Source organism: Corvus cornix, chromosome 1, assembly GCF_000738735.6.
Source record: "Corvus cornix cornix isolate S_Up_H32 chromosome 1, ASM73873v5, whole genome shotgun sequence".
In the NCBI taxonomy this organism is placed as follows: Eukaryota; Metazoa; Chordata; class Aves; order Passeriformes; family Corvidae; genus Corvus; species Corvus cornix.
In genome coordinates, this window is record NC_046332.1 from 57,758,069 (window position 1) to 57,774,940 (window position 16,872).

At 40.0% G+C, this 16,872-nt stretch overlaps 1 protein-coding gene across 9 annotated transcripts in view; it reads left to right on the plus strand.

Moving 5' to 3' along the window:
* ELF1 (E74 like ETS transcription factor 1) overlaps positions 1 to 16,872 on the plus strand; it is an 89,338-nt gene that overhangs the window by 40,443 nt on the left and 32,023 nt on the right. For 6 of the 9 annotated variants that reach the window (XM_039568261.1, XM_039568235.1, XM_039568285.1 and 3 more), the window contains one exon: positions 9,780 to 10,089. In XM_039568261.1, coding sequence (XP_039424195.1) covers positions 10,018 to 10,089 — 72 coding nt within the window. In that variant the 5' untranslated portion in view covers positions 9,780 to 10,017. Of the gene's footprint in view, positions 1 to 91; positions 184 to 8,929; positions 9,404 to 9,779; positions 10,090 to 16,872 lie in introns of those variants that run through there. The other 3 variants (XM_019289579.3, XM_010405606.4, XM_010405607.4) reach the window with 3 other exon arrangements.

Sequence of the window (16,872 nt, forward strand, 5' to 3'; positions counted from 1 at the left end):
GGAGGAAAATAGACAGCAATGTAAAAGAACTGGAAATTCAAGTCTAGCTGACTAATACCAGCCTGCTCCAGAGGCTTTTGACTGTTCATTTTGCTGACAGCTGACAGCAAATGAGCGGCAAACAACAGAAACATAGACTAATCTGCTCTGTATTCATACAGATTTTTTAAAGACACTGCAAAGGTAAGACACTTTCATGTTTCTCAACCTGGCACTTGCTGAATGCAACCTTGAACATACACATTGCCGGCAAGGGCAAAGTACCAAACTGAGGCTTGAAGTTCAGATCTGTGAGTTTGGGAAAGGGGAGGCTTCAGCAGGTTCTGTGTGGGTTAGTTTGTGCCCTGTTCTAGTTGGTGCACATCAGTTAAATTTAGATTTCTGAAACTACTCAAGTACTCAAACATAGAAATGCAAATCACACAGCATTTCTATGGCTATGTCAGAGAGTAATTTTGAACTTACTAGAATTTCTTTTTGCACAAGTTTGTTGTGCTTGATGGTCCAGTTATAAAAGTTTTTTTAATAATTAAGTGCAAAAGGAAATCCACAGAATGCTAAAAATCTGTGTTGCAGAACTTGTAATGGGGTTTTTACTGAGTTGGGTCCTGTAACAACCTCTGCAGAATGCTGAAAAAGTCCTGTGGGAGCTTAACTCCCTGATCTAGAATTACTGACGCTTGGCTGGAAGAGGTTGCCTGGAATAAGAAACTTTTGACTTGAACTTGATCTCTGCTGGCCTCTTTTTTTTTGTTTTCCTCTTTAACGTATATAAATGGTGTGTTCATTTATAGTGCAGCTAAAAAAAAAAGTTTTGTTTTTGGCCATCCATTTTTCTTTGGTAAACTTAACTTCTACCTACAGGTGCTTTAAAAATAATGACTGTGTTACTAATTTATTGGCGAAATAGTTTTTAAAGAACAATTTACAGTTTTAAGTCAATATTGGGTACAGACTAGCAACTGGTAATTTGTGAAGTTTGGCACTCTACCAAAGCAATTATATTTAGTTTCTCTGATCTTTCTTCCTCCCACTGCCACTACTTCATTCTCCTGTGTGTATGTGTTAATCAAAAGAGCAAAATCTTTCAGGGTCAGACAGTTCTTCCCCCCTCCACCCCTCTTTTACAAGTTTCCTCATATCCTGTTTTAGCTGTCTTGGAGCTCAGCCCTTCAACTCTTTCTGTATTGAGATCTTTCTCTTGGAAATCAGTGAAATTTGACTTATCTGCAGCTGTGTTGTTATAGATGCTTATAGGCTTGTGGTCTTAATGCTCCACAAAAGGTGCTATTAAATGCCAGAAACCACTTAAAGGTGCCTTTTAAAACATTTATTTTGTGTCACTGGAATAGTTAATTTGGTTTGCAGAAATTTCTGAACCGGATTTGGGATTTCATCAATTTACTGTTTTCTCCATACTTTTTTTTAAAAACAGCTTTTTGAGATTTTGTGCAGTGTAAAAAATAGTAAGATATATTTGATACTAATGTTACTTATTAATGCTGGTAATGTGGTTATCCTATTACAAGACATAAAACCTATCCTGTCTCTGCAAATTTACTATTGGATAAAATAGTATATACTAATTGTTGTAGGAGAGTAGGTAATGAGAGATCTTTTGTTTTCCTTTCTTGCCGTACTTAGTATCACTTACCTCTTGATGAACTAGACTAAGTGGGCACTTGCAGTGTCACATCCGACTTGTAGTCCGTCTATTCTGGTTTTGCAGTGTTTAGTATATTACTGTTTTTGTGGTGGAGAATATGTGAACCCAGAAGTGAACAGGTAACAGGAATAAAATGACAGCAAAATCCTGCATTTAGAGATGTGTGATTGCAATCTGCATTACTGAAGGTTTGTCATGTGTTAAGACAGCTCTTTTCCATTGTTTAAAAAGAAATCCTTATGTAATGGGGCTGGTTTGGTCTTATTACATTGAGCTGTTTTTAAAACATTCTACAATTTTCCTAAGCTTTTGACTTCTGTCATGTCTGTAGCAAGGAGTTTGAGCAAGTACATCTAGGCCAATGCATTTTTAATTGCTTTCCTTTCATCCTTCCAAAACTAGTTGCTTCTTGACTTAATTGAATGTCTCCTTGTTCTCATTTTATCTCATTTTGTCAGCTGGGAAATATGATCACCTGATTTTTCCTTTCTTTACCAATAGTTATGAATTAACTACAAAAGGCAGAATCAAGAGGCAGACCAAGTTAGTGACTGCCACGAGTCTTGGACCAGCAAACCACACTTCCCAGCCACTGCATTTATTGGGCATTGGCATTCACGTGTGCCATTATGCAGTAGCAAGAGGAGAAGCAGGCCTTTGCTATGAATGTTGTTTTCAGCTGGTCCTTGTATCCATATTACATTGCTAAACAAGGCCATGCTTCCATGAACATTCCGCATAATTAGGTTATTAGGATAAGGGACCTTCAGATAACCCTACAGAGAAGTTCTTAGAAAGACAGGCAGTCATGCTGTCAGTTGCCAGGGAGCTTGGTGTAATGCTGTGCTTGTGGCCAGCATTTTTCAGGTGGTGAAGGCCTGACTTTAACCCCTCTCTCCTTTTTGACAGTACCTATGCACAGATGTTAGCTTTCCGAGACCAAGATGTTCATGCTGCCCTGAGATGTTGGTGCTGCTCCATTCCCCTGGCCAGTAGAATGACTGTGGAATTCTTGCAGGCTTGGCAAACTGTATGATCTCCCCATGTACTGCCTAGGGGACACTGTCCTTTGGGGGGGGGGGGGGGGGGGGGGGGGGGGGGGGGAGGGATGACACCAGTTAATCTTGTTTGTTTGGATTTTAGTGGGTATGGGGAAGATCAGGCTAGATATTTTCCCAGCAGCACTGGGATGTTAAGCAGCAGTGGGTGGAGCTGACTGAACTGGAAGCAGAGAAGGAGGACTCTTGTGTATCCTCTCGTTATATAGAGATGTGGGAGGTTGTGGGGGTTTTTTATCTTCGGTAGACAAAACAGCTGCACCAAAAGTTAAAAGTCAAGTCAGTAGAAGGACACACATTTCATACATGTGCTTTGGTGTATATGTGATGCATGTGCACATGGCTGTAAAGCGGGGTCGTGCAACTGCAGCCGATGTGTGTGAGCGTGTATCCATGCAGGCAGGTAGAGTGGGGGCTGTGCAGTGCAGCAATGTTACGTGGCTTTTATCTAACTGTAGTTGAAGTAAGTGGTTTATCTGTGACCTGAGGCTTCAGTAACCCAAATTCAATCTGAAAAGTCTCAAAACCATACAGGTAGCCAGGTGGTGACATAACCACTTCTAAAAATTTCCCCCTATCTTCTCTTTTAGGTATCTAATGTGCCAAAAGTTGGGCAGCTGCAGAATGATGTTTGAATCCACTGAACAGTTTTGACTGGGGGCTAGTGATGGAAGGAGAGCTGGGGGCTGGCTGGCAAGGAGGAAGAGAGGTCCAATCTCTCACATGATTTGGGGAGGAGAGGTGGGATGGAGTTGTCATGTCCCATCTCCTTAACCTCTTCTTATGCTATGCAGCCAATCTGTGGAAATGCAAAATCCAGTTATTTTCATGCCTGGGGAGTGGGGAAGCAGGAGAGGGGATTTGGACTCTCTATTCCCCCTGGAGTGTCCTTGCTCTCTTGCTTTAGGTCAGCTAACTTTTCCTGTTGAGTTGGCTCTACTTTGCTAGAGCAAACACTTAGTGAAGAGGTGACTAAAACCCAGCCTGCCCTTTCTCTTGCCCTGTCAAATTAGGGAGGCTTGCTCTTAGCAGATGTTCAAATACTTACTTTGGAGCTTAGGAGCTGGGTAAAGCTGGGGAGAGCCTATCTCGCCTCTGTATCTTTAAGGTCACTCTTTAGGCCTGGCCTGTTGGTGGTAGGCTGATCTTTTGTTGCTGCAGCATAAATCAATTACTTACAGTGCTCTGTATCTATACACCTACACTGATTTGGGGCTACCTTGACACACTGAGCATGCTGGCAGGAGAGGATGCAGAGATAAAAAAGCCTCAATCATGCTGTAATTTTTTTCAGCTTTCCCAGCAGTGCTCTGCCAGGTTGCTGGGTTTGGGTATAACAGCTGTGTTACATAAATGTGCTGAATAAAAGGAACTTTAAAAAATATGAGGGAACATGGGAGATTGGAAGAAAAGGGTTTTCAGGGGTGGGGGAGTCTGTAAACAGTGCTGGAGCCATTACTGTTAATAGTCTGGAAAGGAATCTTGCCTCAAGTTAAATATTTAGGCTAAAAGAGGTAGTTGCAAAAAAAAGGATGAAAATGAGATTTTTGTTTGGGTTGTTTTTTTTTTTGTGACGGCAAAGAGCTTGTTGCTTGCGTTTGTGCTTTTTGCTCTCTTTGGAGTAAACATCTTTTAATGTTGAGTGGATTCATTTCACTACTTTAATATTGACTGAATTGTGTGTCAGTTTTGGGGTTTTATGCTTGTTTATATTTAAGAGATGAACCCTCTTACTCTCTGTCCTCCTTGCTGCATATGCACTGAGAGCCTGTGGTGACACAGGCTGATTTCCAGACGGGCTACAAAACAGGGATTTATTGATACTGATGATTTCTTTGTCCTTAATAAAAGCTCAGCAAAGGTCACTCTGTTGGCTTTTATTATGTCAGCTGCCCTTTGCACAGTTTGCCCTAGGCAACGTGGATGCTCTCAGAAGATTTGAGTCTGTTCCTTATGGTGTTTCTTTCCTTCCTCAGTGCTACCCTCTTACCATGTTGCTTTTCTCTCTCCTTTGATTTGTGTGAGCAGTTGAAATACTGAGCCTTCAAAAACTTTTTGTGCCAAATGACATATGTTAATTTGTTCTTGTCATTTCATCAACTGCAGATGCCCTGGGTCTAAGGGCATGGTTCAAAGCCCTTGATCTGTGCAAATTTGTAATATTACTGAATAGGAAAAATTAATCCATGAAGAATGACACAGAATACTAAGGTCTTAACATTTATGCTTAGTGTGGACTATATGTAAAGATCATTGTTGGTCTGGGATTTCTGGATTAAGAGAACGGTGATATCATTCAGCTTTGCCCTCCTTTTTAAGAAAACCTGACTCTATGATGATACTTGTTCATTATCTTAAAGGGAGGTGACTCTTCAGAAAGTGAACTGACTCTGGGTTGAACTGTCCTTGACCTCCACTGGTAGAATGGAGTTAGAAATTTGAGTGAAATGCTGTGGTTACCATCCATGTGTTTGACCTCACCTGAGATAGTTTTCAGTCCTTCCGTTCAAGATTTCCAGGTGATGTCTTTAATCTTCCCTTTCCTCTCATTCACTCCTCTCTTTTTCCTGTATCCAAGATGGTGTAGAGGAGGGGTATCAACTTTGTTTCTCTTAAGTCACAACTTTGACATTTCTAGGCTAGAGCTAATGCTGCAGACTGTCTTAGGAAATCAGTGGGAAATCCCAATCTCAAGTGATTTGTCTTTGTGTTGAATGAGTGGAATTGTTTAATCAGTAAGCCAGAATTCAGATCTGCACTTGAGTTTTAAAGCAGCTAAGCTGGTTCTTATTTTAAATGTACGAATAATCTTACTAATTTCATGAGAAAGGCATTGCAGGATGATTACAGTCATCTTTTGTAAACCTAAATGGGACTTGATTCAGTAGCTTCCTGGAAGCATCTTCCTGCTCATCTGGGATGCTCTCATTACCAAGACTTGAGTCTCCCAAGCTCATAGCTGACCTTTAGCAAATTTTTGGATTTCTGTCTGGTACTTTGATGCCTGCTACACCTGCTCCAGTGTGGTGCCATTATCTTATTTTGGTGTTCTGCATTACAGTGCTTGAATGCTGAGGTAGGATGGCCTGTACTGGCTCATTTTATCAGGATTTGAAGGAGAATTTGTGGATTCCAACATGGAGCCTAGTTGCAGTATTGCAGCTTCACTGTTGGGACCAAAAATGTTGGCTCTGGAGGTATTTCTTACAAGCTTTGTTGAAATGGCTCAGCAGAGCTAGGACTAACTGGAGGGTATAAATGGTGAAGAGTGGTAGGGAAAATGTTGCTGTCTAGCTAATGTCTAGGACAGAATCCTACAGTGCATCTTCTGGGATGCCAGAGTAGCATGTACTATGACTGAATGCGTTTTTTGACAGGCTGATTGAAGAGCTTGTTTCTAGGTGTTGAAATCAGTGGGTGAGGGGAGTTTCCAGGGGGATTGAAATAATTTTTTTTGAGTTCAGTTTCAAGGATTAAGCAAAATTAAGATGCTTGTTTATATTGCTGTGCTGTTTTTTATAATAAATTTGTACAACAATTAGTAAAAATGAAAGCAAAACCTTACTTCCTCCATAGTTCTGAAAACTTGATGTAAATTTTATGATAATGTATATTGGGTTCCCTTTCTCTTAGGACTATTTGTATGTAGTCAAGGTTACTGTGTATATGAATACAATTTCTGCATTTTATGCTGTTTGCAAATAACTTATTTTCTACTCGCAGATGTACGTAAAATCAGGCAAGGGATAAGTGGCATTATATAGCAAAAACAATACTCGTGTTTGTGTTAGCCTATAGACAGCAGGACCCTGTGATAGTTGGAATAATGAAAGCACAGTTTATAAAAATAGATTTGGAGGAAAATACAGCTGGTTTAGAATTCTGCTGGCTTCTGTGAAAAGCTGCTCTTGTTTTCTATATGGCAGAGAAAGTAATATGGGTTAAAGGAAAGTACTTTTGCATTATTTTGCTGTGCTGTTGTTGCCCAGTAGATAATTTGCTATTTCTATATACTGCTACAGAAGTAATGAAAAATATCCTGCAAACAATAATAGTCTGAGTCCCTAACCACTGCAAGGTTAGATATAAAAGCTCACTAAAGCCTGTTCACCCACTTGTCTCTGGCTTTGGTACTAATGTTGTCATTAGATGTTTCTTTTGTAAGAAGAATGTATCATTTGACTTTATTTATAGAGCCCTTGGTGGTTTTGGGGCCAGGGTATAGGGGAGAAGGAACAGTCTCACATCACTGCATCACCGCAGTGCAGAATTCATAAAACAGCTTTTGACTGACTGTTCCTGCAGTTCTATCAGATGATTAGGAGTTTCATGTTAGCATAAAGTGTGACTGGTTTAAGTAGTGTTTGTGTGGATCAAATGCATTATGCTGCTGCAGTCTCTTAAATCATATTGAATCATGATAATTAGTTTTGCATTGAGAGTTCTGTTGTTTCTTTTTTAAAATAAAAAATTCGGAGATATTTATTTATGGCTTTTAATAAGTTTACTGCCACAGCTTTTGGGTCTTAGGCATTTTGTGTATATTTTGGTATTGTAGTATCTACTGAAAAACGTTAATATTTTACAGAATAATGAATAACCTGGCACTAATGGAAGAAAGTGTCAGTTCCCAATGCACATGGAGAACTTCTAAAATTTTTTAGGGTAGCTTCGCCTCCAGTTTTCCTTATATGTGAGCTTACTGGGTAGCCTGGGTCTCTAAGACATCCTTTATCCCTATTTTTACATTGAGTCTGTTAGTTGTTATTGACCTTAGAAAGTTACTGGGTCTTAAGGACTTGTAGTCCTTGTTCATACATGCGACTTCAGTCAGTGTAATGGCCATGATTATAAGCCCTTGCAGTATTCTGGCTCTGGACAATTAGCTTAACCCCCATTTAAACAGAAGCCTCCATTTGGACAACTGAGGAGGTTCTTGTATTTCCCTGTTTGCCTTGTGATCCTTTACAGTGAAGTTGCTCTTCACTGAGTAGAGGGTGTGGCTTAAAATATTATTTAATCTTGTTGGACAGTTAAAATTTATTCCTAAACAGGAACCAGAATAGAAGTTGTACTTCAATAAATTTCCAAACCTGTCTTCTCTTCTGAAAAAGTTGGTATATCCCTGTTGGCATAGATTGACCCACTTGAATCGCTGTCTGTAGGAAATATTAAACTATGTATTATATAGTTATGTACTTTATTTTCAGGCTGGTATACAGGGTGGTAGGAGTCTAGGATGGGCCAAGTTGGGCCACTATACTGGCAATGTGTGTCTACTTCCTAATGGCATCCACATCTTCTAAAAGGCAAGGCCAATTAACTAGATTTAAGGAAGTCACCCAGGATTATATGATTGCATGTAATGCTTTCAGTGCCGTAACCCTGCTGAAGTATGGAGAAAGCCTCGTTGACTATTCAAATCAACCAGTAAAATGGCAAGTGCTGAGGTTGAACAGTCATGGTTCCTACAGTACTTCCTTCTCTGTTCGTGCATACAACTCTCATTAAAGCAAATATTATATAGTTAAAGTTGTGGCTACTCTTACAAAACTTTTAACAGCTAATTAGAGCATGCTTTGGAAGTTGGGGAGGTTCTCCTGTTTGCATAATCTTGGGTTTGGGTTTCCTGATTTCTTAGAAGGGCAGGATCTAGTGACTTAAATGCCTAAATGCTCTGCCATCACTACTTAGGAATTTGGGAATACCACAATCTATATAGGAAAAACAGCTGTTACATTTCCTAGAGTGAAGGGGAGTACAAGTCTCTGACATGATCCTCCCTAATTAAATTGCTTGGCACTGGGGAGAGGAAGATGCTCTTCATTTTTTTGAGTTTCAGCCTACTGTAAAAACAAGGCAAAGTTAAACCTCCTGTACAAAGGCAGCTGCTAATCCTCACCAGTGGCACTGAAGTTGGTTTTCCTGGGGGTCTCACTCTGGATGGGTACGTGTTAGACCTCTGCCCCTTATTCTTTTGTCACAGCATCTCCTAATCAAAGGCAGTTTAAAGAATTTTGCTCAAAAAGCTAGGAACCACACATTTTGCTTCCTTTAAAATATATGGATTTAAATTCCTAGGCACCAACATACTCCTTAGGTTTCTAATTTTAGACACCTGTTTCTGTTATTCTTTAGAAATGGTAGATTTTTTAATTAATGTATGGGTCACTTGAGTTGTACACGAAGAGTTCTTTTGCGCTCGCCTCTTTCCCCAGAGGTGGTGCAGCAACCTCTTGGTCAGCTCACCTTAACCGCGTTTACCTTTGGCCCGATGAGTAAGTAACAGCATGGGAGCTGTGGGCGCTCAGCCCTTCACTGAAGCTGTTTACATTCTGTAGTTGGGGATTTTTTTTTTTTTCTTTGTACTGTGCAGTTTTTTTGCCGGTTCTAATTTGCCATGACGTGGTCAGTGCTGTTTCCTTCCGGCTGCTTGCGAGACTCTGGTAGAGATAAGGGTACATTTACAGCACATTTTTAACATGAAGCTGAAGATCTGCTTCATGCAGGAACGTGGGGACTCTGTGGATTGTACAAAGAATTTATTTATTGGTTTTGTCATTTTGACATGGGGATTCAAGATCCAGAGCATTTGACTTGCAAAACAACAACTTTGCTGAATTTGAACTGTGTGTGAAGAAGAAATGTGATATACTTGGGATATCCTACAGCTGAGTAGGTCAATCTAAGTTTTGTATTTTTACTTTGAAGAAACTGTGAGGATGAGAGGTACTAATGAATGTGAAAACTGCATATCCAAATCAAATGAAAATACGGATTTTCTTCTTGTTAACTTTTTTAACTTTTCCTTAGTCTCATGCTTTTAATATGAAACACTTTGATGTCTTATTTCCTGAAACAGTTCTGTTTCTGGGAATGAAAGTTCACATACATTAATCAGTAAAAGAGACCTTTGGAGACAAAAAGGTGTCTGACTTCCTTGGACGTAGATAGAACAGTTATAATATGCGGAAAGCTTTATTACCACTGCTACTATTTCACATTGCTAAAGTAATCATTTTTTAATGATAATTTTTTAATTTTTCCCTTCACAGTGTTAAAGGCTATTGAGGTGGCAAGAACAATTCAGGAAAGGATTTGCCTTGGTTTGTTTTGCTTTGAGAAGAGAAGAACCCAGGAACACTGATGATCTAAGAAATACGAACACTGATACTCGATTCATTTTGTGATCCTGCCTTTCTGCCCAGCTGGACCTCAGTGAAGCTCTCTGTTCTTTCACATTCAAGAACATTTTTCTTTGTATGTGGAGCTGAGACCTGGGAATGCGTTATTATGGCAGCAGTTGTACAGCAGAATGAGCTTGTGTTTGAATTTGCCAGCAACGTCATGGAGGATGAGCAGCAGGTATGGGACGGTGTAAGCACCAACTTGTACAAATATGGTTTCTAAAAGTATTATGAAACACGAGGAAAAAATGTGGTGTAAAACACAAAAAGGAAACATTGAGGTCATTATTGTTGCAGCAGATCTTTGTGCTGTTTCAAAAGCTTCCTGTTGCTTCCTGTAACTTGCATGCACAGAACAGAAATTGGTTGAAATGTTATAACCTCTGCAGTATTGCAGAGATATCCTCCTCCCAAAATGTTTTTCCTGTTTTTCTGATTTGTGCCAGTAGAATCCATGCATATGTGATGTAGAATTCCCAAAATTACGGTATTTTATAGTAGTTTCAACTTCTCTAGTGCGCTAGGATAAAATTCTGAGTAGAAGTAATGGTCACACTGCAGATGACTGGAAGGTGCAGTATGTACCTGTTCACTGTTATTTACAGATTGGTTTCTAAATTGTGTTACTGTATGCTGGTTATTCAGAAATAAGCTTGAAGGTAATTTCAATTGGTTTCTTTTACACTGCAGGGAAAATACGTCTGTTTCTACATGAGCAGACTTTCATTTAGGTGTGGATTATTTAAACCACATCCTGTGAGTTCTGAAGCTTCAGTGTAGGATTCCTATTGTAAAAATCATGCAGGTAATATTACAGCTTGGTTAATATTAGAGCTTGCATTTATTAACAAGAAATTAGGTGTCTGAGTGCTGTGGAGAAACAGTTCTTAAAAGGCTAAGTGCCATGACAAACTGTTCTTCTTTTGTTAGAGTGAAAAGCATTTACTCTCCTCTCTTTAAAAAAAAAGCCCCACTTTCGGCTTTATTATCTTGTCTCTGGTTTTCTGTATGGCCTAATATCTGGCTGGGTCACTGCCCTGTTTCTGCTGTCAGAGTCATGCGATCATTTCAATGAACTGAGTGTTGTCTGTCTAAAGTGCTAACTCAGTTTTGAGTGGAATTAGTAATGTAACTTCCTTCCCTGTATTTTTCCAGAGCTTGTGGTAGCCTGGGGATTTAGATATGGGAATTGCACAAGTGTAGTTGAGAACAAGCCTTACTTATTATCTCTGCTGTTTGTTAATTGCTGGCCTTACTTTACAAGCCAATAGGAGAGGGGAGAATTGAGGTAGGGAGGGCTACTTCAGTGTGGTTCCTGGGAGGGGTAGTGAGAGCACACGTGGTTTTGTTCTGTTTAGCCGTGCATTCTGCTTCTTGCAATTTCTTCAGATGCTTACCTGAAAAACCTTAAAAATACTAAAGAGAGCTCAACAGGACAGTAAAACCTTTCTAAACAGAGCTTTCTCCAGCTTCAGAACAAACTCAACCTCGATGTTTATCTCATAACCCCACTAAATTCTGCTCTACATGAAGTCCAAGAAAAGAAGATGCCCTGCAGCATACCGAAAAGGTGATGAAATCAAAGATGCGAAAGGCCAGAGATAGAGGGTGCATAGCAGGAAGGCCATTGCTGCAGTCAGATGCAAGCTCCTTTTAAATCACTGAGTTCACTTAGTTCAGATATCAAAGATGCAGGTAGCCAGCTAGTTGGCTACCCGAAGTAAAATCTTAAATACTCAGTTGTAGAAGAGAAGCCCTGCACAGGGAAGCTTCCCTCCTGGGAAGCTGGTGCAAGGTTTAGTTTGGCCTAGGGTTCATAGTACATTAGCCCAAAAAGACTGCTTCTTGCTTATACTTGATTGACCTGCTTCTTACCACATAGGAGCTATTGCTACTCCTAAAGTTTTTAAATTCTTAGATTAGTTGTATTTAGGGATGGATAATGCAATTTGTGTACTTCGCAAAAATGTTAGCTCTCTAAGTGGTCTATGTTGGGCAAAAGCATTTTTTTTGGATCTTCATCCTATACAAAAGGTGTCATTTAACTCATCTTTGGATAATTATTTTTGCAATGCCCCCACAAGCTGGCATTGTAAGAACTTTGGTGCTTTTCTTGTCAAAGCTTTGCCTGTAGCTCTCTTGTGCCAAGAGCTGTTGGGACATGAACAGCTGTGGGGAGAAGTTCGGGGTCTAAGTGGCAGCTATGCTCACTATTTCAGGGAAGTCATAATTCATGGCTATTTTGTTTAATTTTTTTTTTTCAAGTCTTGGTTAAACAACCATAAATTATGAACAGTCCATTTGCAAATGTAAGCATTCAGCAGCAGATGCCAATGGGAGGGGCTCAGTCACATGGACCCGTGTGAACGGGAAAGGCTTGCTCTTATCAGCTTTATCTTTTGCAGTTTAGAAAAGATTTTTAAATTTTTTGTTTTTCTTGGAGGGTTCGCTTACCACACAGTAGATCTGTGGTGAGGAAGAAATGAAATGAAAATACCCTTGTAATTTTCAGAAGGGAACAAGTGTCTTGGGCTAAGGCTACTGATAACCTGTCTGGCTCCTGCTACATGTCAGGAATCTGGTTAAAATAGAGAGTTTGCTTTTTCTTCCTTTCTGTGTTTTTGTTTTGTTTGTTTGGGTTTTTTTGTTGTTGTTGGGAGACAAGGAGAGACTGCACACATAAAACTGGCAGGAGTTCCTACAGGCTTTGGCTGAGTCAATGCCGCTGTCTAAACCTGCTTCTCTTCCTATCTGCAGCTTCTTCTTTCAATGCCTTTTCATTTAATCCTTTGTGGACTTACAGCTAATGTGATATTTGATAAGGACATTCTTAATTTAAAAAGCTGAATAAAAGCAGCCACAGTGTCTAGATCCCTAGTAGGAAGTTCTAAATGGTGCCAGGGACAAGTTGAATCATTACAACAATTAAATTGCTAACATGGTTCCCAGCATGACTGCTCTGTGTCGGGCTGTGCTCTCTCAGGTGGCTCTGATGCGTGTAGTAACCTGTGCCTGAAGACCCCTTCTATATCTCTGAGGGATGTTTCTCTCTTCCCTTCTGATAAAGAGGGGTCCAAGACCTTAGGTTGAGTCATGACTTCTGTACCATTATCTTATGCCTAGGTTTGCTCTTCCACATTCCCTGATATTGCCATGGGCTTTCAGAAAGATTAAGCCAGCTGGTCAAGATGGAAGTCTACATTTTTTTGGTATTTCCAGCTCCTGCAGAAGGTTCCTCCCCCCTTATCCACTTTCAGTTTTATGAAGACTTTAAGGAAAATATGAAATCTGTAATGAGGCTGTCTTCCCAGAAAAGCAAGCATCGTATGTCTGCCTTCAGCATCCCTTTGTGCAATTTGGTCACTTCTCAGATGCTGGCAATGGGAACACCTTTAAAGTCAAGAGGCTGCCTCTGCACAGACACCTTCAGCAGGGGAAAACCAAAGGCTGTTTTCTAGTCACTAAGGTCACTTTGTCTCATTCTGTTTAGTTTTCTGGGGTGTTTTATTTGTTTTTTGTTTTTTTTTTCCTTATGTTTGTTTTTTTTACTATAGATGGCCATCTGTATTGTGAGTCTGGATTCTGTTGTTTGGTTAAAAAGACAGTTGGTCTTTCCCAGAGGTTGCTTTCTCCTTTTTTTTCTCATATAGCTTTTCCTTCTACTATCTATTGCATACATTTCTTCCCACCCATCATTCACTTGCACAAAATTTATTCCACACCAGTTAGAAGCTAGTCACCATAGTCCTGGGACAAGTTGTCATCCTTAAAGACTTGTAGTATGAGAAGACAGTACCTCCAAAGCAGAAGAAATCCGCTTCCTTATATTCCATTTCCATGGCCAGGATGGTGTTTTGATCTTCTGTCAGTTGGTGACAGTTCATGAGACAATTTTCAGAGAAAAAAAGAAATACCTTGTCAGCATGTCAAACACAGTAGAAGAATTAGAGAGCAGGAAGGAAGATTGCTGCCTTCAGCCCCTGGAGCAGGACAGGGTTCAGTTTTCAGGGAATTATGGAGTATAACCAATGCTTTCATGCTGCTGATGGGGCTTTCCATGGACTTCAGCATCTGTATGAAGTTTGCACTCCTCTGAATTGGTAAAGGTCAGTCTACAGGGATTTGGTGTCTAAGGTTTGGGAAGGTTTCAGCAGTAGCTCAATGGCTTTATGTGTCCCACCGACATGGGAGATGGGTTGAAGCCAAGTCAAAGCTTTGCTGGAGCTAGGGTATCATATTGTACCTATATTTTGTATGAGAAAGATGAAGCAGCAGAAGTAGGAGAAATTTAAAGGTATGCAAATTGTTCTTCTGTGGATCTCTGTATCAATTTCTTGAAAATTATTGCTGACACTTGGGGAATTTTTTTTAAACTTAGGTGGGATAGTTTGCACTCTTCCTTTTTGCCAGGGCCTATAGAAGCATGTTTGTATTAGAAATAAATTATTTTGTGATCTTGCTAATAGAGAGGTAATTTAATTTGTGTTAATTGAATCACTACCTTGTAGTTCTTAATTTAATGTTTTCCCTGTGTGTAATTCTCATTACACACTAGCTTCAAAGGGAGCCATAGTAAAAAAGGGCTCTTTTGCAGTTCCAAATGTGCACAAAGGTATTTTTGGGTCTTACAAAACAACAGAACTAGAGGAAGGTTTAGCTTGGCTCTCAACTGGGATTCAGGCGCTCTCAGTGAAAGCAAGAACTTTATAGTAAAGTACCGAGGTGAGATTACCTCACAACAGCCATATGTACATCTGTGTACATTAGTATTAGCTTTTAAAACTGAGTGAAAGGCTTGTTAATGCAGTCATAACCAATTGCAAATATTGTGCAAAAAAGCAATGACCACTTCCACAAAAATGCGTTTCAACTTAAATTTGTTTGCCGTTGTGTGAATGCTTTTTTCAATAGGAGCGTATTAGAATTTGTTCCTCCTTTCCTTTTCACAACCATGGCAGGAAGGAAAGTCCATACATTGTACCACTGTAGGGTATGAGTTGGAAGCAGGTGTAACAACAGTTTTAAAATAAAAGGCCACAAGAAGTGATGTTTACTGGGATTCTTCCAGTTCAAAACTGTGATTAAGTTAAAGAAAAGCACGTTTTAAAATGTCTTACCGTGAGTGAATGCTTTTCTGTTTGTCTCCAGTCTTTTGGAAGCATAGTGTGTCAGCAGCTTCCTTGGATGGTCTGGCACCGAGTTCAGGTGAAGAGATATTGCCCTACCATGGGGGTTTCTCTGCCTGCAGACATATTCAGTGACCATATCAGAGTTACATGTATGATGATTGTTTCTAGACATGGTCAAAATACAGTTTAATCTTGCAGAGCAGTTCAGATCTGATCATACGAATCAAACCAAGTACTGCTGAGCTGTCTGAAGCAGCACAGATCAGTACCATAGGAAACATTTTGGTCAGCAGTGAAGTGTATTTTAGAAACACATGGATGTTTGGGCTTTTGTAACTAGGTTTCATAGCAAAGTGAATAGGGTGTAATATAAATAGGGCTTTGAGAAACTGGTCTGAAAGCATGTGACAATCAGTTGATTTTATCTGTGTTTTGTTTATTATACTGCAACATTTTTCTACAACTTGTCCTCTCAGAGGCCAAGCCAGTGGCGTGAGCATTGGTCATTAGAGAAGGACAGTGCTGAGCCAGAGTAATTTTCTTCTCCAGAAGGAGCTAATGTATAGCTTATCTTGAGCACAGGCAACTCGATCTGTCGCTGCAGACACTGCAGCTTCTGAGCTGGTGCAGGGGTGGAAGCGGGCGAGAGGAGCGCGCCTCGCTGCGCAGATGTGGCGGGGAGGAAGCTGGCCACTTGCTGACGAGTGTGCAGGGGACAGACACCTACACCAGAAATAAGCACCCCAACGCCTCCACCATTTCATAGTCAATGTAGAGAAATAGGTGTTTTTAGGCCATGTCTCATTCTAGCATAGCACAGGAGCCTAAAACTGGGCAGGGAAATTGTGCCCTAGAAATACCATTTCTGTCTGTTGGCTGGGAAGGAACCTTGGGGTTCCTAGCTCATGTCCAAGTGCCTGGACCACAGCTGTCTGTAACTTAAATCCCAAAAGTTATGTATTGTGGCATATTACTGAAACTGAGGTATTTGAACTATTTTTAGAACATAATTGTATCTCAGGAATGAGGCTATAATGGACCATCTACCTTGTAGCTTATGGAACGTATTGTTGAAAATAGAACTTGTTTTTAATGCATGTAGTTTTTAATCTTTCCTCTCTCTTTACGGTGCTTTAACTTTTTTTATTGAATTGGCTTTTATTTAATCAAATCTATTTGTTTATTCTTGCCTGGAAGCAAATAGGATCAAGGATGTTAGGGTCAGTAAACAAATAGGATGCAAAATGTGAGCATCACTTTTTCTGAGGAACAGTAGGGACCTCTTGGCCATCAATGATTTATGGTTTCTCAGCTCCAGCATGATGTAGCATTGGTTAGAGGTGCCCACAAAGGTGTAGCGTGGCAGCTGTCCCACTGCGTGACTTGATATACACCTGTCATCTGGCGATATGATTGCACAAGAGGGCTTTAACTGGTTTGCACTTTGTTCATTTTTATTGATCTTCTACCATATTGCTCTCTTTTGAAATGTTTGATAAAATAGGTCATCATTTGTTGGGTCTTTTTTTTAATTTTAGTTTTGTTGGTTATTTTTTTTTTTTTAGGAGACTGTCCATGATAGAAGCCCTTTAAAATACTTATATTTCAGTTCTTCTTTTTTTCCTGGTTGCCCTTTACCACAGTTTTTTCTGAGACATGTTTTACAAAACACAGAGCAATTTAAAGTGGTAATTACTGCCTTTTAAAACTTCTAATTGCACTTTCTACTTTCAGTACTTACGGTCCAGACTCTTCCCTAGGGGAGGCTTACTCCCATAGCTGTTGTCTGTGTTGAGCAGATAGCTCTGATACCATTTGCCGTCTGATGGTGT